General features: G+C 39.9%; 1 protein-coding gene across 6 annotated transcripts in view; it reads left to right on the forward strand.

Annotated features, from left to right (window-relative positions):
* The window catches only part of Hil (Hillarin), a 306,146-nt gene extending 291,382 nt beyond the window's left edge, over positions 1-14,764 (forward strand). For 5 of the 6 annotated variants that reach the window (XM_067773502.1, XM_067773499.1, XM_067773500.1 and 2 more), the window contains exons 9-11: positions 10,825-10,938; positions 10,997-11,160; positions 14,322-14,764. In XM_067773502.1, the coding sequence (XP_067629603.1) occupies positions 10,825-10,938; positions 10,997-11,160; positions 14,322-14,472 (429 nt within the window). In that variant the 3' untranslated portion in view covers positions 14,473-14,764. Of the gene's footprint in view, positions 1-10,522; positions 10,748-10,824; positions 10,939-10,996; positions 11,161-14,321 lie in introns of those variants that run through there. The other variant, XM_067773504.1, reaches the window with a different exon arrangement.
* Positions 14,765-24,638: the final 9,874 nt, after the last annotated feature.

Below are 24,638 nucleotides of genomic sequence, written 5' to 3' on the forward strand. Positions count from 1 at the left end.
CGAAAATCGACACTGATGATGGCACAACGCCGAAACCGGTTTGTCTCAAAACCAAATTTGACAAGGGATGACGGAAAATCGTTCCAATATACATCATTTATCCACCCTGTCGGAAAATCAACCAAACAAGATAAGTCAGTTATTGCTTGTCAGGCTTTTAACTTGAACGCGAACGGACTACTAACAATTTACAAGCGACGCCTACTGAAAATATATAAAGCAAAGGCGAGCATTTGGTTCAACAAACAATGCCTGGAATTGAATGTTACTCCGAAATTCGCAAAAATAACAATAAAGGCAAATACCAAATCTAGCAGGAAAACAGTTAGAAAAGCGGAAAAGGATTTTTTAAAATATGAGTTGGAAAGCTTATACTCGAAGAAGGATGAGATAAATGCCGAGTTATTATCTATCCATTTAAGATTGGCAGAACAACTACCTACGACTGTATTAATGGAATGCTTCAACCGCATTAAGACAGAGGTCGATCAGGAACTACAACAAAAATACAGGTCGCTGAACCGAAAATTGGACAAGCTGGCAGGACGACGAGAGGGTAACCAAAACCAAAACACTCACCAGTTTCATGACAAGTTCGTTAACCTCACAACAGTGGCCATTACCAAGGAAGAGGCACAACTTCTCGAAAAGGGCCTGAAGCACAATATCATGGACCAGAATACAGTAAGAAAAACGGAGCAAGCGATTGTAGATGCGGAGATCGCAATATCATTGATACCACAGGAAGAACAGGAGCACGCAAGACACATGTGCAGAGAAATCATAAGAAAGGAGGTGAAAGCACAGGAAGGAGAAAAAGCGAATACAGAGGAGAAAACAATAAAGAATCTACGGCATAAACTAAGGAAAAACAATATTGTCACAACGAAAGCGGACAAAGGAAACACCACTGTGCTAATCGAAAAAGAGAAATATATATCCAAAACCGAGGATCTCATAGAGGAAATGAAATGTGGTAGAATGAGAGAGGATCCCACAGATGAATACCAAAAACAAATCAAAGTTGCTATAAAAAATGCAACAAATATAGTAGATTCTAACATGGCACATAGATTGGTCCAAATGAACCCTTCGGCTCCTCCACTGGTTGCGCTACCAAAAATCCACAAGCCGGACACGCCAATGAGGCCCATCATTAATTTTAAAACGGCACCATGTTACAAACTGTCCAAATATTTAAAAACGATATTGATAGACACTCTGGAGCTAAGGAACGAATATGCAATAGCTAACACAACAGAACTAATAGAGAGACTCGAGACCGTAGAGCTAACAAGAAACAGCAAATTGGTATCTTTTGACATAAAAGATCTATACCCATCTATACCACTATCGGAGACTTTGGACATAGTTAGCTCAACAATAGTTCATAACACAAAAAACAAAGTAAAAAGTATGCAAATCACAAATACGCTAAGAACCACTTTACGTCAAAACTATTTTAAATTCAACAATAAAATATATAGACAAACAAACGGTCTTGGAATGGGAAGCCCCACATCAGCAATTCTTATGGAAGTGTTCATGCAAAATCTGGAAGAAAAGTACATACAGGAGCTGAAGTCCAAATTAGGCGTGTCATTTTATGCTAGATACGTGGATGACATAATATGCGTTTTAACTACTAATAACGAAGAGTTCGTACTCGAGTACCTCAACAAACAGCACGGCAATATAAAATTTACAATGGAAACCGAAAAAAAAGGAGGAATCAACTATCTAGACCTCACGATAAATATTGATAAAGAAGCCAAAAGATTTAACTATGACATATATAGAAAGTCAACGGCCACCGACACAATAATACACAATACCTCAAATCACCCTCAACATCATAAAAATGCAGCATTAAGGCACTTGGTACATAGACTTGAAAGAACACCTCTTACACAAGAGGCATATAAGAGAGAACTTGAGGTCATATATAATATCGCTGCAAACAACGGATATAAAAAAGCACTAGTAGATAAGCTCAGAAGGACAAATGGAGAACCAAAAAGAAATAATGAAAAAGAAAATAATAGCTGGACGACTATGACATATACTGGAAAAGCAACATATAAATTGGCAAATTTCTTTAAAAAATACAACATTAACACAGCATTCAAAACATCGAACAATCTAGGGCGAAAACTAAGAACTAACATTAACTCAGAGGATCCGTTTAGCAGCCACGGCGTATACAAGCTTACCTGCGGATGCCAGCATAGTTACATAGGACAAACAGGACGGCAAATAAGAACGAGGTTCAGAGAACATATTAGAGATTACAACAAAAAAATACGGAATCCAAACATTATACCCGAGTCTAACTTCGCGAATCACATGGTCGAGAATGAATGTTCCCCAGCAAACATCAATAAAACAGTTAGGGTTCTTCACACACAAGAAAAGGGCCGACGTCTCAACGTACTCGAAAACATGGAAATCTACAAACAGAAAACATTCGACGGTAGAATAATAAACGAACAGATAAACACCATTTCTGACACAATATTCGAGCCTTTAAAACTTGTTTACAGGAAACAACTTAATCACACAGGTACAACAGACAAACGCACAACAACAAATAAACACAAAACAATTAACACACCAAAACAAAAAACCGACAAAGAAGGTCAAACGACTAAAATCACAGATTTCTACCTACCCCAGTCAGCCACACAAATCGATTAGTAAACCACCCTCGGTTCTGAACGAACCCACAGCACATACACATAACTAAATATACACAAGCATCAATTTGACAATACCTGCTCATATACCTACGAACTATAAATACAGGACAAATGACAACAACAGATCAGAACGAAAATCGACACTGATGATGGCACAACGCCGAAACCGGTTTGTCTCAAAACCAAATTTGACAAGGGATGACGGAAAATCGTTCCAATATACATCATTTATCCACCCTGTCGGAAAATCAACCAAACAAGATAAGTCAGTTATTGCTTGTCAGGCTTTTAACTTGAACGCGAACGGACTACTAACAATTTACAAGCGACGCCTACTGAAAATATATAAAGCAAAGGCGAGCATTTGGTTCAACAAACAATGCCTGGAATTGAATGTTACTCCGAAATTCGCAAAAATAACAATAAAGGCAAATACCAAATCTAGCAGGAAAACAGTTAGAAAAGCGGAAAAGGATTTTTTAAAATATGAGTTGGAAAGCTTATACTCGAAGAAGGATGAGATAAATGCCGAGTTATTATCTATCCATTTAAGATTGGCAGAACAACTACCTACGACTGTATTAATGGAATGCTTCAACCGCATTAAGACAGAGGTCGATCAGGAACTACAACAAAAATACAGGTCGCTGAACCGAAAATTGGACAAGCTGGCAGGACGACGAGAGGGTAACCAAAACCAAAACACTCACCAGTTTCATGACAAGTTCGTTAACCTCACAACAGTGGCCATTACCAAGGAAGAGGCACAACTTCTCGAAAAGGGCCTGAAGCACAATATCATGGACCAGAATACAGTAAGAAAAACGGAGCAAGCGATTGTAGATGCGGAGATCGCAATATCATTGATACCACAGGAAGAACAGGAGCACGCAAGACACATGTGCAGAGAAATCATAAGAAAGGAGGTGAAAGCACAGGAAGGAGAAAAAGCGAATACAGAGGAGAAAACAATAAAGAATCTACGGCATAAACTAAGGAAAAACAATATTGTCACAACGAAAGCGGACAAAGGAAACACCACTGTGCTAATCGAAAAAGAGAAATATATATCCAAAACCGAGGATCTCATAGAGGAAATGAAATGTCGTAGAATGAGAGAGGATCCCACAGATGAATACCAAAAACAAATCAAAGTTGCTATAAAAAATGCAACAAATATAGTAGATTCTAACATGGCACATAGATTGGTCCAAATGAACCCTTCGGCTCCTCCACTGGTTGCGCTACCAAAAATCCACAAGCCGGACACGCCAATGAGGCCCATCATTAATTTTAAAACGGCACCATGTTACAAACTGTCCAAATATTTAAAAACGATATTGATAGACACTCTGGAGCTAAGGAACGAATATGCAATAGCTAACACAACAGAACTAATAGAGAGACTCGAGACCGTAGAGCTAACAAGAAACAGCAAATTGGTATCTTTTGACATAAAAGATCTATACCCATCTATACCACTATCGGAGACTTTGGACATAGTTAGCTCAACAATAGTTCATAACACAAAAAACAAAGTAAAAAGTATGCAAATCACAAATACGCTAAGAACCACTTTACGTCAAAACTATTTTAAATTCAACAATAAAATATATAGACAAACAAACGGTCTTGGAATGGGAAGCCCCACATCAGCAATTCTTATGGAAGTGTTCATGCAAAATCTGGAAGAAAAGTACATACAGGAGCTGAAGTCCAAATTAGGCGTGTCATTTTATGCTAGATACGTGGATGACATAATATGTGTTTTAACTACTAATAACGAAGAGCTCGTACTGGAGTACCTCAACAAACAGCACGGCAATATAAAATTTACAATGGAAACCGAAAAAAAAGGAGGAATCAACTATCTAGACCTCACGATAAATATTGATAAAGAAGCCAAAAGATTTAACTATGACATATATAGAAAGTCAACGGCCACCGACACAATAATACACAATACCTCAAATCACCCTCAACATCATAAAAATGCAGCATTAAGGCACTTGGTACATAGACTTGAAAGAACACCTCTTACACAAGAGGCATATAAGAGAGAACTTGAGGTCATATATAATATCGCTGCAAACAACGGATATAAAAAAGCACTAGTAGATAAGCTCAGAAGGACAAATGGAGAACCAAAAAGAAATAATGAAAAAGAAAATAATAGCTGGACGACTATGACATATACTGGAAAAGCAACATATAAATTGGCAAATTTCTTTAAAAAATACAACATTAACACAGCATTCAAAACATCGAACAATCTAGGGCGAAAACTAAGAACTAACATTAACTCAGAGGATCCGTTTAGCAGCCACGGCGTATACAAGCTTACCTGCGGATGCCAGCATAGTTACATAGGACAAACAGGACGGCAAATAAGAACGAGGTTCAGAGAACATATTAGAGATTACAACAAAAAAATACGGAATCCAAACATTATACCCGAGTCTAACTTCGCGAATCACATGGTCGAGAATGAATGTTCCCCAGCAAACATCAATAAAACAGTTAGGGTTCTTCACATACAAGAAAAGGGCCGACGTCTCAACGTACTCGAAAACATGGAAATCTACAAACAGAAAACATTCGACGGTAGAATAATAAACGAACAGATAAACACCATTTCTGACACAATATTCGAGCCTTTAAAACTTGTTTACAGGAAACAACTTAATCACACAGGTACAACAGACAAACGCACAACAACAAATAAACACAAAACAATTAACACACCAAAACAAAAAACCGACAAAGAAGGTCAAACGACTAAAATCACAGATTTCTACCTACCCCAGTCAGCCACACAAATCGATTAGTAAACCACCCTCGGTTCTGAACGAACCCACAGCACATACACATAACTAAATATACACAAGCATCAATTTGACAATACCTGCTCATATACCTACGAACTATAAATACAGGACAAATGACAACAACAGATCAGAACGAAAATCGACACTGATGATGGCACAACGCCGAAACCGGTTTGTCTCAAAACCAAATTTGACAAGGGATGACGGAAAATCGTTCCAATATACATCATTTATCCACCCTGTTGGAAAATCAACCAAACAAGATAAGTCAGAGGCTACAATTGATACACTTATCAATGAACAGCTAATCACTGAAACTCAAAAGTGGAAAGAAATTTTATATAGAATTTTGGACACCATTTTATTTTTGGGTGAAAGAGGCCTAACTTTCAAAGGTGAAAGTATATATCTTGGTGAACGAAACAATGGCCTTTTTTTTGGCACCTAAGATCTCATAAGCCATTATGATCCGATACTTAGAGATCAGAGAGGATTTCACAACGGCAGCGCAAACGTTTACAAGTTCACTATCTTTCCCCAGATATTCAGACCGAGTTTATAGAAATTTGTGCAAAGCACGTGAGGGAAACTATATTAGGCAAGAAAGCCAAGTATTTTGCTATGCCTGATGCTAGTCACGTTGACTACGTCCATTTTGCGCTAACTCCATTTCAATTCGACAGCAACAAATTTTACAATTCAAGAAAGGTTTTTGGCTTTCGTGAATTGTAATCGAAAAACTGACTACTCGCCTTGTGCAACCCACAGTACTAATTTATGTGGTTTTGATGCTGCAGATTGTACGGCTGCAATTACTTTCTTCGCAGTTGTTCAAAAATGTTTTACTATTTTCAACAGCAGTCCACAACGAGGGGACATCCTCAAAAAAAATGTATCGAGCTCTCTTCATAGTCGTTCAGGCAAAAGCAAAATTTGACTGCGCAAACATACGGAGATGTTACCGGCATACTCAAGTACATCAAAACGTTCGAATGTATCTTGCTGTCCTCAATTTGGTTCAAAATACTGACTACCATTAACGAAAGAAACGTGGTCCTCCAAGCTAGAGATGCCACCATAGATGTTGAGGTCCGACATCTAGATGCCTTATTAGATGATTTGAAGTTGATCAGGAACAAATGGGAAACACTTTTAAACGAATGCAAAACAGTTACTATCCAATTAAAGATCTCGCCAAAGTTTCCGGACATTCGAAAAAGAAAACCCAAAAGACGTTCTGAAGATAATTTAAATGAGATTATTATGGCTGATTCAGAGTCTCATTTTAAAAGCAATACATTCCTGGTGATCGTTGTTTCGGTAATCACTGGCAGCTATGAGAAATTTGAGCGAGACGTTTTCCTTTTTGTGGCAATTTGAAGACATGGATGAAACTACGGTTCGACGAGCGCAGCAAAATTTGTCGAAAAATACAAGTCGGACATTTCCCAAAGCTTAGAATGCGAAATAATTCCCTTTAAATACATTTACGAAGCAAATTTTGATAAAGGTATGTCACCATTGGATTTGCTAAATGCCATCTATGTTCAAAATCTGTATCAATTTTCCCCAACATTTGTGTTGCTTTACGTATCTTATGCACTATACCTGTCACAGTAGCTAGTGCAGAATGTTTTTTTCAGCGTCCTTTCAAGAATGAAAAACTCATAAATGGTGTTCATCTAAAGAGCGAGTTTTAGGACTTGCCACGCTTTGTGTTGAATCCGTTTTGGCAAGACAGTTAAATTTTGATATTGTAACGAATTTCAGGAAATTCCGCTTATATGAAAACTTCTGCTAACGTTCGAATCGCTAAACTGTTTAATAAATCCAATATTCTGTATTGCAAAATTGTCTTTATTAGACTAATTTGGGAGTAGTACAATTATACTTCATAATTATACTTCACTTCGCAACTAATAACGTGTTTAAATCAAACTTAATAGTGATTAGTCATACCTCAGCTTGGGCTGCTTTTATACTCACGGTTTCCTCGTTCACCCATTTCTCCTAAGGTCTAGTAATTTCGCGAACTACATGCTTGGTTACCAGCCATATACATGTATATTTGTAGTTTGTACCCATATGCGTGTGTATATGTGAGTACTACTTCTGCTGCTGATTACATGCGCTTGTGAGTATTTCTCCGCTGCCTTGTATGTATGTGTGTAAATGATGATTGATTTGTTTACGTACATACGAGTGGCTTCTTAGTATTAGCTTAGTGATGCTAGTATCACTTAGTGATTCTAATATTCGTCACAATATTATTATAAACGAGTAAGGAAGGCTAAATTCGGGTGTAACCGAACATTACATACTCAGCTGAGAGCTTTGGAGACAAAATAAGGGAAAATAACCATCTAGCAAAATGAACCTAGGGTAACCCTGGAATGTGTTTGTATGACATTGGTTTCAATTGGAAGGTATTAAATAGTATTTTAAAAGAGAGTCCGCCATAGTTCTATAGGTGGACGCAATTTCAGGATATCGCCATAAAGGTGGACCAGGGATGACTCTAGAATGTGCGTTGTACGATAGGGATATCAAATGAAAGGTGTTAATGATTATTTAAAACGTAGTGGGCCTTAGTTCTATAGGTGGACGCCTTTGCGAGATATCGCCATAAAGGTGGAACAGGGGTGACTCTAGAATGCGTTTGTTCGTAATGGGCATCAAATGAAAGGAGCTAATGATTATTTAAAACGTAGTGGGCCTTAGTTCTATAGGTGGACGACTTTTCGAGATAACGCCATAAAGGTGGACCAGGGTCACTTTATAATGTGTTTGTATCATATGGGTACCAAATTAAAGGTATTAATGGGGGTTTTAGTTGTATATGTGAAGGCGTTTTCGAGATATCGGCCGAAATGTGGACCAGGGTGACCCAGAACATCATCTGTTGGATACCGCTAATTTATTTATATATATAATACCACGAACAGTATTCCTGCCAAGCTTCCGAGGGCTTTTGATTTCGCCCTGCAGAACTTTTTCATTTTCTTCTACTTGATATGGTAGGTGTCACACCCATTTTACAAAGTTTTTTCTAAAGTTACATTTTGCGTCAATAAACCAATCCAATTACCATGTTTCATCTCTTTTTTCATATTTGGTACAGAATTATGGCATTTTTTCATTTTTCGTAATTTTCGATATCGCAAAAGTGGGTGTGGTCGTAGTCGGATTTTGGCCATATTTTATAAAGAGAGTTCAGATAAGTACGTGAACTAAGTTTAGTTAAGATATATCGATTTTTGCTCAAGTTATCGTGTTAACGGCCGAGCGGAAGGACAGACGGTGTATTAAAACTGGGCGTGGCTTAAACCGATTTCGCCCATTTTCACAGAAAACAGTTATCGTCATAGAATCTATACACACACCAAATTTCACAAGGATTGGTAAATTTTAGTTCGACTTATGACCTTAAAAGTATTCTAGACGAATTAAATGAAAAAGTGCGGAGCCACGCCCATTTTGAAATTTTGTTTTATTTTTGTATTTGGTTGCACCATATCATTACTGGAGTTGAATGTTGGCATAATTTACGTATATACTGAAAAGATTTTAAATTTTTTGTTAAAATTTGACTTTAAAAAAAATTTTTTTTAAAAGTGGGCGTGTTCGTCATCCGATTTTTCTAACAGGAGCAACGTGCCTGCCAAATTTCATCATGATATCTTCAACGACTGCGAAATTACAGCTTGCAAAACTTTTAAACTACCTTCTTTTAAAAGTGGGCGGTGCAACGCCCATTGTCCAAAAATTTACTTATTTTCTGTTTTCCGTCATAAGGTCAACGCTCCTTCATCGCTTTGCCCGTCTTTGGTAATGAATTATCGCACTTTTTCGGTTTTTCGAAATTTTCGATATCGAAAAAGTGGGCGTGGTTGTAGTCCGAGTTCGTTCATTTTAAATAGCGATCTGAGATGAGCGCCCAGGAACCTACAATCCAAATTTCATCAAGATACCTCAAAATTTACTCAAGTTATCGTGTTTACAGACAGACGGACAGACGGACGGACGGACATGGCTAAATGAATTTCTTTTTCACCCAGATCATTTTGATATATAGTAGTCTATATCTATCTCGATTAGTTTATACCGTTACGTATTACCGTTATACGAACAAAGTTAATATACTTGTGAGCTCTGCTCAGCTGAGTAAAAATTTTGCAGCGAAAAAAGCAAGAAAAGCCACTCTTTGATATCCGAACCTCCTATATTGAATAATTAAAATTTATAATCATCATTAAATTTATCAGAAATGTATTAAAATGTTACCAAATAACTAGAAAAGATTATTTGAAACAATATTTGGCTGTTAAAAGAGAATCTTATTTCTACGCTACAATAAAATAGTATAAATAGTAAATATTCTGTGTTAATTTTATCTTCAGCTCTTAGTCCAAAAATCATTTAGTTGATGTGGCAAACATTTTTTCGATGTAATTCATCAATAATGATTCATGAATGAGACGTCATTAATTCAAATTAATCAAATGTATTAGTAGATTTTTTTTGGGGGCCCGTAAATTGTTTAGTCCCGGGCTCAGATTTTCTCTCTACGGCCCTGTACATACATATGTATGTGTCTGAAAACGTTATTTTGCATTTCTATATAGAAAGTAGGCATGCACATGAAAGGATTTTCGTAATTTTTCCAGATCAGATCCTCTTAGAACAGGGAAGCCGCGCTTTAGCCAATTTAATAATCTTCATATGTATCTATAAGCTTTAACCTGATTTGCATGAATAATTCCCTTACTTGGAGATATCTTTGGTTGATATAACGTTATCAACTCCCGTATGGCCTACTGCGATGACATGGAAATTCAGGCGAACTTCTAATATTTCACCTGACAGTATAAACCGTGACGCTCAGTCAACGCAGTTTATAAGCCCTGCACTTACGATGATAACATCTGGAGACCTATGACAAGTTCTTACAAATCATATTTATTGTGCTGAAAGTTGTATTTATTTGTTCTTTAGTTCCTATCCGCATCTTCAGCCGGCAAATTAGGATACCAAATACCATGATGTTTCAACACAGACATGGTGATTCTACACACTCCATGGTCTCCGGCGTTTAGCAAGAATTATGCGATTTTCTTCCCTGAGTAACTCACTAATATCGGGGAACAGATAAGACGGGACGTAGGTACATATATATTTATTTACGATTTTCAAGTCATCATCGCCTGAAGTCGGTCAATTTTTAGTTCAGCTAATGATCAAAGCCGTTAAGTAGAAAAACTCACATGCATATTTTTAAAATTTTAACTTGTTTTCAGATATGCTGTGAGGAGTTGCAAACAGTGATGGTACCATTGCCGGATTGCGCCAGTGGCGAATGGGGTCCAACGAAGGCGACAAGGTTGTTTGGACTAATACCGATAACACACCAAGTGATTTATATGTGAACTAGCTTGTAGGAACAATATATTTATATCATTTCTTTATCAGGACCCTCTCATATTTGCCGGACGTAGTTTGGATCTTCAATTTCGTATGTCTCGTCCTCTAACAGATTTCATGGCAACCCTGCACAAGAACGGTATTGAAGAAAAGAAACTTTCCAAGTATGTGACGCATAATACATTAGACGACATAGTGACCTTTATAATAAAGTAAGTAAAACTTGGCCCAACTAATACTCGAAATAAAGTCAAAGCCAGTCAGTTTTTATGAAATGGCATAGGGTCAGGTTATTTATAATTATTATTTTATTAAATGTTTGGAAAGAATTGAAGCAACTCGACATCAAGATGGACAAGGCGACAGCTACTTCGATTATACCTTGAAAATCTCTTCAAAGCCTTTTCTCCCCAGAGTGGGATCCCTTCCGACTATGTGGTTGAGTGGCTTAGGCACCTACATCTACGCCGTTTCGCCTTCTAGAACGGCAGCAGAATACTGATTCCCAAGAGCAGCCAATTCTCCAATTCCGGTTTATTATTCGGTTATTTGCGGCAGGAGGTATATTCGTGTGTGTTTGCACAAAGCCTTCCGCACACCGGGTCGTCTCGGAAAGTAACGATATCAGAGTAATGGATGATTTTATGGTGGACATTTATTTTTGTACAAATGTAATACTATCCCCCTAATTCCACCTTGTCGGGCAGGTGGTCGTACCGCCAAAATTATTCACTCAAACAAGTTCATACGGATTAGGATTAAGGACACATTTCGTGTCAAGCCGAAAACAAGAAAAATCTATGTGCGATAATTCCGTCATAGACAGCGAGGCAAGCGGGGAGTGCAGATTTATAATAATAATGGTGGTTTCGTCCGATATACCTGCTATGATTTTTAGGCCGAGGCTCCCTTTCAATTTGCATCGAGATAGTTTTTAATTTTTCCTACAAATTGGTGGGCGCTACCTTCACACCACGACAGAAGAAATAGGAGCAAAATATTGACACTATGCCAAGAAGATGGGAACTGAATTATAAGCGAAAGGGCTTAAGAAGCGCAACACATAGCTTCTGCATCCCATTTGTCAACCTCACCTACCCGAAGGGAACCCTGTTAAAAATATATGAATGATCATGCACATATTTAGCAGGTAAGGCACTGGCGGCCCCAAATTCCTAATGGAACTAGGCGATGGGGAGGGATGGCAAAGAAGCTTCCACGTGGTCACATTGAAGCCTTCCCGAGATGGTCGGGCAAGTGCCTAACCGGAAAATTCCAGTTCTATATCCGGCACTTCGGGGAGTCTCTTTATCGAAAGCGAAAGGAAGTTAGCCATTAGACTCCTATTAACTTGGAAACTCTGTACCCTGGTTGCCCCAGGGAATATGAATGCAGAGACGAACCAGTCCCTGACTGGCGCCAAAAGATATTAAAAATTCCTTGGCAACCATCTACCCAAAGGTAGGAATCTCAGATTCCTGAGAAGACTCACGAATGGAGAATCCGACACTTACCATCTTTTTATCGACGGCAAAACAGCCTTTGTATTCTGCTACGACTGAATTTAAGTTCCCTGCAAAGTTAATAAGGCCTTGCCAAATAACATTGTGCCGCACCATCAGCTCCGGAAGGATTGAAGAGGAACTCTACGAGTCATTCGAAACGAAACGAGGCTTCAGACAAACCGATTCCCTTTCGTGCGATTTCTTTCCAAAAGCTGGAATTGGTAACTCCAACAGAAGAACTAAACCGCGATGACACAACCTATTTTTGGCGTATGCTGATGATATTGATATCAGGCAAAAATAAAATTGGAGTATTGCGGTAAATGAGGACAGGAGGCAGTACTTGCGGTAATGCAAGAAGTAATCGGCGCCTTCACGTCTTGCCACCTACAACACATCCATCTGGGAACCAGCATTAAAACGAAAACCATGTCAGTTTATAAATCCAACGGATAACAACTCTTGCCAACAAGTGCTACTTTGGACTGAGTAGTCAATTAAAAAGTAAACTCTTCCCTCGACGAACTAAAATCACGCTATACAACTTGCTCATCATACCTGTCCTGATCATAGATGTTTTTAAACGGTTTTATTTAGCTTGATTCTGTGCAGCGGCCAGGCCGGCTGGCTGTTTACAAATTTTGTAATTAAAATTTAAGCAACTTCCCGATAAGCTACAAGCTTGAAACTTGGAATATAGTTCAGAACCCGATGACAATGCAATAATAAGAAAAAAACTCCGATAGGTGGCGCATGGCTCGAAATATTGAAAAAGATCGTATTTGTGGTCCGATTTGATTCATATTTGGAACACATAATACATACATGAATAGAAAGCGACCTATGAAAAAACCGCCGCTAGGTGGCGCAAGGATCGAGATATTCAAAAAAATTGTAGCTGAGGGAAAAATTTGCTTTACTTTGCGGTGCTTAAGAAGCTCCTCGCTTTTTCTACCCGCAGACACGAAAAAGAAGCTTGGTTTGAACTTGATTCTTCCTCTTATTAGTTACTTTGCGGTAGTATATATGTAGTTGCATTCAACCTTGCGTGAGGCGTAGTATAACCTGATTAAGGTTCAGTTGGTTTTACTTATGACTATCAATAGAAATTTCACGCCCACAACGCTTTTACTTAATTATCCGATCAACGCCCTAGATTGATGAGAAGTGTGATGACTAGTATCTAGGTGCTACCTAATTATTTTCTAGCTTTTGGTATTATTATTACGTAATGTAAGTATTGTTTTCAATAAAAACGTTTATCTTAAACATTTTTTTTAATTATATTATTAAATCTATAATTTGTTGTGAATAGTAATTGTTCTACAATTAAAGCTTCCTATTAATATTTCCATCAGTTTGGGAAATACCGAAAAATGTTCCTCCGGTACTTTTTGGCGCTTACGTCAATTTTGAAATGTGATCATATTGTATTGTTTTTTATAATTCATTGTACAAAAGTCCTGCGCATCGAAGTTAGTAAACGCTATCGAAACCTTTACGAATTGTACAATTGAATTATTCCCTACATTCATTGCTTGTTGTGCACATTTCAATGTACAATTCAAGTTTTGTATTGTTTTGTACAGTGTAAAAAACAGAACACAAAATAAAACCTTTGTGGGTTAATTGGAATCTTATATATTGTTTAGTACCATGGATTGTACCAAACACTAAAAATGAATTATTTTGTTTGTACGCATGCACAACATACAATTTTCATTTCAGAAGAGAACTTATGTATCAAAACTTGAATTTTTTTTGTGAAACAGGATCATAACAAGTTGAGTTAGTTGGGCCAAAACGAAGATTATAAATAATTCGAACATTTATATGATTTAAACTCCGATTGTTTCTTTAATACACAGCTTTCCAGAGGAGGGTCAATATGGTTTGGATATTTATACTCGTGAAGCTGGAGCAATCGCTTCACATCATAGTAACTCCTCATCGTCTGGCGAAAAACACCTGCTCACGCACTGTTGTAAATATTTGATTAACTCTTCGAAGCGAAATTGAATTATCATAAATGAAAGTACATTTATACATATGTAAATATGTATGTGTTGATATTTGTGTGCAATGTTGTTACAAAATATATGTATTTTAGTGTAAATGATACGACTATCTACTAATTAGTTTTAAGAGTTTTATATGATTAACACCAATTTGTATTCAAAAAATAATATCATACATATAAAACACAAACTTATTCTAAACAAAATATTACAATCCAAATAATGTTGAATCTTGTACAATTTTACAATGCATACAAAATATAATAAATATACATACTTAATTATTAAACACGTGAAATAAAAAAGCGTAAAAATCTACTTGGTCGTCTGCGCGGAAGTAGTCTATTTTTCATGCAAAACGTGTTTTCAGGCCGACGTCGATGGTGTAGATTTCTCTAAATGTGTTTTGTAGGTTTTCCGACTATAATATCGGGGCCTGGAGGCATGACCGTTCAAAACTTAAACTTGCACCTTCTATGAAGTTCAAAGTAGGCTTTTTTATGTAAAATATGTGAGACCTAAAAACTTCGATATTGTTCGTAGTTAATAGCCGTGGTTTTTTTACAAGCGTATACGTTCCGTTTGCGCGTAAAACAAAACGCTTATCCTCGCTTAGATAATGCTTAGGAGACCCATCTAGCGGCAATGGTTAAATAACTAGCTACAGCACAGGGTGTACCGAAAAGCGGAGACACAACCCTCTGGTGGCCATAGGGTGGGTATAGCATATAGCTGAATCAGTTGCGATGAATTGTGGACACACATATAATAAATAGAATTAGTGTTGAGGTGAAACATAGAAAAATATTTCAGTTACATCTGAGTATAATGCGTATTGAAATTTAGTACGAAAAATTTTATGCGCAGCAATTTCAGAGGCGTATTTAAAGTTTGACGCTTAGCAGTCCATATAAAGTTTAAGCGTAAACGTCTATAGCAGTAAAAAAAGCACAGCTAATAACAACACTCAACCGCTCGTTGATGTCGCTAGACATACGAAATGGGATTTTTGTAGTTCTCAAATTGAAAAATTTTACCGAATTTCAATGGAATTTAAATATTCTTTCGAAACTTTTGATATAACAAATCAAAAAAAATAAAAATTATTAAAAGCCAAAATTCTACATTGTGTGTCTATTCATCGCTATAAATGTAGGAGTTTAATGTTATATATAAAATTTTCCAATCTCATGAAATTTTGGTGAGCATATTGAGTACGTTTGAGAATCGGATCATGCCCCAAAAATTTTATTTAGTCAAATTTTTTTTTATTTTTTATAAAACGGACCCAAAAATACATACAACACTCTAGGACTCGGACTGGGAAAAAGGAATGGAGAAGAATAAAATGAACTAGTCAAAAGAAAAACAATCTAAGGAGAAAAAGGCTGAGAAAGAGATGTATGCACCAGGGAAGGGGGAAGAAGAGGGATCTAGAAAGAAAAGAAGGGATGGAAAGGGAGAGGGAGAAAGATGGGCAGAAAGAGGAGTGAATAAAAGGATAAAGAAAAGGGAGAGAGAGGGGAGGAAGAGTAACAGGTAAAATCTACTTAAAAGTCGTTCATATAGACCAAAGTTAGGGCAGAACAACGTCTGCCAGGACTGCTAGTAATTTTCAAGCCATTAGCTTGGGTCATCGTGGTTGACGGAAATTTCCGAGGTTCATGTTTGGAACCGGTAGAAAAATTAAGACCTGCCCTAATTTTTAAACCTTTGATAGAACTTGTCGGTTTTAAAACTTTTTTACGACAATTTCAAACAGAAGTCTCAAAAAGTATTACAAGTTTATTGAATAAAACTTGGTTAACATTTCAAACCATGAAACAAAATATTGAGGATAAAGGGTTGCGATCAAAATAGTGTTAACGCTAAACCAAAATAAACACTAATATTTTTGAAAATCCGAAATTCAGTAAAAAAAAAAACCATGGTACCAAAATTGGAGGTAACATTAGCCACTTGACTTTTGCGGGGACAATGACAATTTCATCAAAATATAGCAACCCGATTAAAAACGTTACGAACTGTTCTGATTTTGATAGATTTTATATTAGCGAAACCAATTATTTCATAGTAATCTTAAATAAAAAAAGAAAAAAAAAATTTGCCGCGTGCTTTGGAAATGTGCAAATACGAAGAACAAGACTAGGAAAGAAGTGTTTTGTCTTTTGACGTGATGAAAGTTCAGAAAGAATTGACATTTGGCCAAAAAAAGTTGATAATTTTGGCCCCATAGCGAGGTTCGCGTGGAAACAGTCAATATTTTACAATTGTGATACGAAGATGACAGGAAGTGCTGTAATCTAATTACACATGAGCGGCGGCGAATCCACGGAATGGGAACTACGGGAGAATTTCTTTGCCTATTGCAAAAAATTGCACCAATGTTTATCTTCGGAGGAAGTTTTTTTCGAGTGTTTATTTCATATTTGGCACCCTGGTAGCCACAACCGCTAGTGCTTAAATGTATTTTCCTTACGTTTGGCGAATAAAAATCTGGATTAGAAGTACAATGACAAAGTCTATAGTACTAGCATTCCATGGAATATCGTTCATTTTCGCCGATTTTCGAGTTGCTCTTCTCATAATTTTCAATGCGAGTATATGTATTTTAAGTATTGTGGCGAATTTTAGCATCACTAAGCTGTTAGTAAGCAAAGGCACAACAACAAAAACCTTAAAGCAAGCTACACTTGTGTACATGAACACATCAATCATCATTATACACATACATAGAAGGCGACGAAGAGATAACTCACACACATGTAGCCATCAGCCCAAGTTGTTACTCACACATACACACGCATATAGCTCAATTACCAAGCAGGAGATACAACAGTCCTAGAAGGCGAAACGTCTAGACCCTAGTAGAAATATGCGGACGAGGCAACAGAGAGTATAAAAGCAGCGCAAGCTGAGGAATGATTAATTGATTTAAACACGCTATTGGTTGTGAAGTATAATTGTGAAGTACTACTCCCAAAGTAATCTAAATAAAGTCCAGTTTTCAATACTGAATATTGGAGGATTTATTCAACAGTTTAGCGATGCGAATGTTAGCAGAAGGTGCATAAATATCAGAAATTCCCAGAATTCGTTATAATTGGTGCAGGAGAGGAATTGTTGAATAAATTCCGAAGATTTTGAATACAACAATGACATGGCGAAGTTAAGTGAATTCAAGATCCAGCAGCTCAAAAAGGAGTTGGAAGTTCGCGGATTGAATACAACTGGCAACAAATCCGAGTTATAATCACGACTATGGGAAGATATGGACTCTGAAGGAATCGACGTTGATGAACACACTTTTCACCCTGATGTGGAAGAGTCGACAACAAAAATTGAGGAGAAAAATGAAACATCGCAGACAATTACGAGCACAGACTTAAACATGATATTGGTTGCAATATCTGCACAAACATTGACAATGGCATCTCAACTGGAATCACAACAGGCACGTTTAACATCCAAGATGGAATCCCAAGAGACACGTTTAACAACCAATATGGCATCCCAATTGGATGAACCGAAAACATACATGGCGTCACAAATTGCAGAACAATTATAAGAACAAGGGGCACGCATAACATTACAGCTCTAAGCACAAGAAGAGCGTATCTCAACAAAGCTGAAGGCACAGGAAACAAAATTCGAATAGCAGCTGGAGGCTTTTAGTGAACGCCAAGATAAAATGGAGGCCGAGATGGATGCTTTGAAAGATCGGATTCAGGAGTTACAATTAAACCGTCCAATCACTTCAACGTCTACTCTGAAGGTGATATCACCAACGTTTGATGGTTCTGTTCCTTTCCAGGCATTTAAGATTCAATTTGAGAAGACGTCAGCAGCGAACAACTGGAATGCCGAAGATAAAGTTGCTGCATTGTTCGTGGCGTTAAAAGGACTAGCTGCTGAGATCTTACAGACCATCCCAGAGTACGAACGTAACAGCTATGAAGCATTGATGGCTGCGACGGTACGGAAGCGAACACAGGAAACAGATCTACCAAATAGAATTACCAAACCGTTACCAAAAAGCTAACGAGACTTTGCAGGAGTTTGCCTCGGATGTTGAAAGATTGGCTCATCTAGCAAATTCGGACACACAAGTGGAATACACCGAGAGGTTAAAAATCCAGAAGGCCAATTGGCACGGCGGATCGAGCGACTACAAAGCTATGATTTTTCCACTGAGCATTGAAAAGGTAGTACCCATGGAAATGCAGATGCAATGTCACGAAGACCATGTAGTTTGGAAAACATTATAGATGTCCGATGAAAGACCAAATAGAGAGAATATGTTAGCGGAGAGTCCTATTGCGAAGTCATATTGGGCATAGTGGAACAGTTTAAAATTGATATCCGGTTGCTTGCATCGAGTATGGGAGAGTGAGGATGATCAATTTAAGAGGAAACTGATAGTTGTTCCCAGGAAAAGGATTCCTGACGTTCTCAACGAGCTACATAATGGTCCAAGTGGAGGTCATCTGGGAATCACGAAGACGCTCGAGAAAATTAAGAAGAGATTCTATTGAGTTGGTTCCCGTCAGTCGGTCGCTGAATGGTATGCCAACTGCGAGGTTTGCAGCAGAGCGAAAGGGCCTATAACCCGAATCCGACCATGGTCAGATGACGCAATATAACACAGGTGCACCATTTGAAAGGAACGCTATGGATGTCGCAGGCCCAGGGAAATACACAATCTTGTAAAACAACAAACCAAGGTTATGAGTCACAAGATGAAAGTCAGATACGATAAAGCAATTAATTCGGAAGGTTTTTGAGAAGCTGTTAAGCGGACCAACGATGTAGTTTACCGCATACAAAACATTGGCAAACCACGAAACAAAATGAAAGTGGTTCATTTGGAAAGGCTGGCAGCGTTTAAATCGACAAAATTTGTCTGATCGGGATGATCAGACTTAGGTGGAAGGCAGTGTGGCTACTTTTAGCATCACTAAGCTGTTAGTAAATTAAGGCACAACAACAAAAACCTTAAAGCAAGCTACACTTGTGTACATGAACACATCAATCATCATTCATACACATACATAGAAGGTGACGAAGAGATAACTCACTGACACACATGTAGTCATCAGCCGAAGTTGTTACTCACATATACACACGCATATAGCTCAATTACCAAGCAGGATATACAACAGATCTAGGAGGCAAAACGTCTAGAACAGGGGTCCCCAAAGTTCAAACTGTGGTTGTGTGATTATAACTAAAATCATCTTGTTGGTATTGGTTTAGTTGTTAAAGAAAAATCAATGAGGTAGGACGTATGCACACATGTTTGTTAACACACAAAAAGGATTTCGTAAATATGCCCTATAAATACTACTTTATTGCTTGTTTGTTTGCAAAATATCCTTTCGCAAATGCGCAAATAAACAACAGCCTCATCCAATGTTGCTACTCTGCTTGTTCTGCGACAACTAAAGTCGAATAAAGACGAAAGAGAATAATAATACGTGTGAATTTGGCGCCAATAATTATTTCACTAAGTGAGGACCGCTGGTCTAGACCTTAGTAGAAATATGCGGACGAAGCAACGGATAGTATAAAAGCAGCGCAAGCTGAGGAATGATTAATTGATTTAAACACGCTATTGGTTTTGAAGTATAATTGTGAAGTACTACTCCCAAAGTACTCTATATCCAAAAAAAAACCAGTGTACAATACTGAATATTGGAGTGATTTATTCAACAGTTTAGCGATTCCAACGTTAGCAGAAGGTGCTTAAATATCAGAAATCCCCAAAATTCGTTACAATATATTGTGGCTAATGCAAGCAATTTCGTTGCGTTACCCTGCTGCTAGTAAATAAATGCACAACAACAGTCAGGGTGTCATTGATGGGGGTGTTGCGTTTTGCACACACCAGCGCCACCCCAAAGCCCTCCCCCGGGGTAGGGGGAGCCTCCTCGTGGTGACACCTGGTAACGCTTCGGCGGCGAATTCGAGCGGCGCCCTCTTTCCCACGCCCCAGAACCTATTTTCTGCCTTTTTCCCATCCCGGCCCATACCCTATCCCACCGCCTTAAGCCAAGGGTTTGAGGTACCCGTGCCGATTGCTGAATGGCCAACGGAGGATATTGAGTATCCGGTCTCGAACGGTCCCCTCCGATGCCCGGGCAAGGTCGGTGGTATAAGTGCCTTCTCTACGCATGCCGGCTCTGCGGACAAGTGACCAACCCTTTCTGTGCATACTCGTGGGACCAAAATTATGAACTCTTTAAAAAAAAATGATGACAACACTAAAAAAGACAACAAAGACACGGACGACAATATTACTAAGACGGTAACGACAACGACGAGACTGACTTTAACAAGGACGGACTCTAGAACAGATGTAGGGGACGGAAAAACTGACGGACCTAGACTCGGAGAGAGGGACTCCTCGGATGTGGAGTTCCTATCTTCAAGTCAAGAGACTGGCGCAACACGTGGCGGCAACAGTACTGTGGGCAACGGTACTCCGCCACGCAATCAACAATTTTCGACCGCTGCTAGGAAGCAGCGGGAAACAGCCAGCAAGGCACGGTCGAAGGCATTACTTGGGAAAATGCGGTATCAGCTAGCTCTGTTTGTACTGGATAGGATAGAGCGGAACAGGGCAAACGGTACCGTCCATCCCAAGAATGCGGAGGACCGTGTTACTTTCCAAGCGGTGGTGGACGACTACAGAGCGTACTTGGAAGCCGAAAACGGAACCACCGCCGGTAAGAGGAACCGGTCTCTGGAAGAGGCCCATAGCACCTCAAAGAGAACCGGTCCATGGAAGAGGCCCCTAGTATCTCCAAGAGGAGCAAAATTACCGGTGGTAACGCCTCGGTATCAGCCGGAGCGCTGGGAGGGGCCAAAACTTTTTCAGAAATGGTTCGGAGTAACCTTCAAGTTGCGCTAGTGGATGCGACCAACAACAGCGGCAAGCCCGTCTTAGAGATGTGGGGGGAGCTAGAGGCAAGGCTGTCTCAGATGGTCATTGACTTTGTCATGGCCAACCCGGAGGGTAATCTCCCTTCCTTCGACTCTGCGGAGGTTGTTCGCGGGTACCGGGTGGTCAAATGGGAAGACCAGCAGTCCAAGGACTTCTTGGAGAAGTACGTGCTGGCCCTAGGGGAGGTCTGGGAGGGCTTAAGGATTAAGATCATCAGGGCCGCCGATATACCAAAAAGCCCCCGAGCTCGGGTATGGATCCCGAGAATGAAAATAGACAGCGGGACACTGTTGAAGTATTTGCGGGCTCACAACCGCGATGTGCCCATGGAGGACTGGGTAGTCATCAAGGCAGAGGAATCGTGACGGAACAGCCTCTCTTTCGTGCTCCTAATATCAGAGGATAGCATTACTCCGCTTGAAAAAGCGAACTTCACCCTCCGTTTCAGCGTGCGGCGCGCCAAGGAGAAAATCCTCCGGTCCCCTCAGGAGGAGGAGGAAGAACCGGATGGGGTCTACGATGCTAATAAGCGCCTGGAGGGCTTGCAGCTCACCGACCAAGAACCTGGACCCTAATAGTTCCAACGGGTCTAAAGGTTGTCCAAATTAACCTCCAGCACTCTAGGCTGGCCTCGGAAAACCTTGCCGTCTTCCAAATGGAGGAAGACTTTGATATGGCCCTTGTTCAGGAGCCGTGGGTGTGGAACACCCAGGTGAAAGAGCTCTCAATAAAGGGATACTCTACGTTTCACAAGAGCGAGGACAGTAAGCCTAGGACATGCCTTTTTGGTAAAATCTAACTACAATGTTTTTCTTGTTTCTTCTCACAGCTCTTCGGATCTGACAACGATTTCGCTAGAGACAGCTAACGGAGTCAGCATACTAATTGCTTCTTGCTACCTGCCGCATGACAAGGACCCTCCACCGGAGGAGGTGCGAGCCTTGATGCAGGACTGGAGATCTGCAAACATTGTGCTGGAATGTGATGCCAATTCCAGGCACTCCCTATGGGGAAGTAAGGAAATCAACACTCGGGGTGAGTCACTTTTCGATTTTATCATTAATACTGACCTAGTAGCATGCAATCGGGGAAACACACCCACATTTGTATTTCCAACCACGGACACATTCAACGGGTGGGAGGAGGTGTTAGATGTCACGCTACTAAGCGGAAACAGCAATATTCGGGTAGACAGCTGGAGGGTATCAGATAGTCAGTCTTTTTCTGACCACAGGAGAATACTATTCAATATCTGCCTTAATGTAGAAATTCCTATTCCCTATCGTAATCCAAGGAGGACCAATTGGCGAAAGTTCGTCAAAGTGGTAGGAAATAAGCTGGAGCCGCTGGTAAAAACGCACTTTCCGGGCTGTAGTTCCAGCCAAATGGAACCGAGGGAGTATACAGGGGTAATACCCTCCCTCCGGTTAATAATTGAACTTATAACGAAAAAAAAGATAGAATGGGCTATCAACAGTTTTTCGCCATACAAATCCCCAGGACCGGATGGCATTTTCCCAGCGATGCTACAAAAAACTAGCTGTCTGGTAATTCCCTGTATGGAACGCATCTTTAAAGCCTGCATTCGACTTAATCATGTGCCCCTGAATTGGAGAGGGACCAGGGTGGTCTTCAACCCAAGGGTCAATAAGAGGGGGCATGAAAAGCCTAAGGACTTCAGACCCATCACTCTTTCATCGTTTGTTCTAAAAACGTTTGAAAGACTACTGGACGTCCACATTCGCGGTAGGTTGGATACCTCGGGGCTGTCAACTGCCCAACACGCCTATCTCGGGGCCACTAAACAGACACCGCTCTACATGAAGTGGTCCACAAGGTAGAGTCGTCATTCGAAAACAAACAATTTACCCTGGCTGCATTCTTGGACATAGAGGGAGCTTTCAATAATCTCCGGCTGGAAGCAATAGAAGGCGCCCTTCATGTACTCGGAATAGAGGACCCTATCGTAAACTGGATAGGGACGGCCCGGTCCAGAATGATAAGCGCTAAACTGGGGGCTAGTGAGGTCACGGCATATCCGTGGAAAGGGACCCCTCAGTGCGGGGTTTTGTCACCACTGCTCTGGCTTTGCGTTATAGACAACATACTTCGTCTACTCAACAAGGATGGGGTTAAAGTGGTGGCCTACGCGGATGACGTAGTAATACTAGAATCTGGTCTGTGTCCCAATGTGATTAGTGGGATCATGCAGGGATCACTGAGGAAGCTGAGCAGTTGGGCGGAGACCGCCGGACTAAGCGTTAACCCCTCAAAGACGGAACTAGTGCTCTTCACCACTAGGACGAAAATCCCAAGTTTTATTGTTCCCACTCTTGATGGCCAGGAGTTAAGTCTTTCTGATAGGGCCAAATATCTAGGAGTCTTTTTAACACGAAAGCTGAACTGGAGGTTTAACACAGAGCACAGAGTCAAACGAGCCTACGGGGCTATGTATGCTTGCAAAGGAATGCTGGGTAAAAAGTGGGGTCTGAGGCCAGACCTCATGGCCTGGATGTATAAGGCAGTTATTCGACCAACTCTGACATATAGGGCACTCGTATGGTGGAAGGCGGTAGAGGTGAAATACATAACTAACATGCTATCGAAAGTTCAACGATCTGCCTGCGGAGCGATCAAGAGGGTAATTAGGTCCTGTCCCTCGGAAGCTTTAAACGTGATTTGCAATGTTCCACCGTTAGATCTATTTATCAAGGAAACGGCATCTCAAGGGGCCCTAAGGCTTCGGGAGTTGGGCCTTGGGAGGGAGCGTACATACGGTCACGGCCGTATCCTGCTCAATATTAACGACTCCCGAATCTTGGCAAAAACGGACTACATATGTCCAAAGAAAGTCTTCGACACAAACTACACAATTCTCTTCCCCACAAGGAAAGATTGGAAAGATTCGACATCTCGGTTTTCACGGACGCATCAAAAATGGCTTTCGGAGTGGGAGCGGGAATATTTGCGACTGTCCCGCCCACGTCCTTATGTATGCGGCTTTCCGACTTGGCAAGTGTGTCTCAAGCTGAGATTTTCGCTATCCGAGAGGCGTGCAAAGCGTTAATAGATATCAAAGGTAACGGTAACAGGGTAGCCATTTTCTCCGATAGCCAGGCGGCTCTTGGGGCACTCGGGTCAGAGACGATATCATCAGGCCTGGCTGGGCAGTGTAGGGAGAGCGCCATGATTCTGGCGAGCAGGCAGATCGTTACCCCGAT

Source organism: Eurosta solidaginis, chromosome 3 (genome assembly GCF_040869045.1).
Source record: "Eurosta solidaginis isolate ZX-2024a chromosome 3, ASM4086904v1, whole genome shotgun sequence".
Lineage (NCBI taxonomy): Eukaryota > Metazoa > Arthropoda > Insecta > Diptera > Tephritidae > Eurosta > Eurosta solidaginis.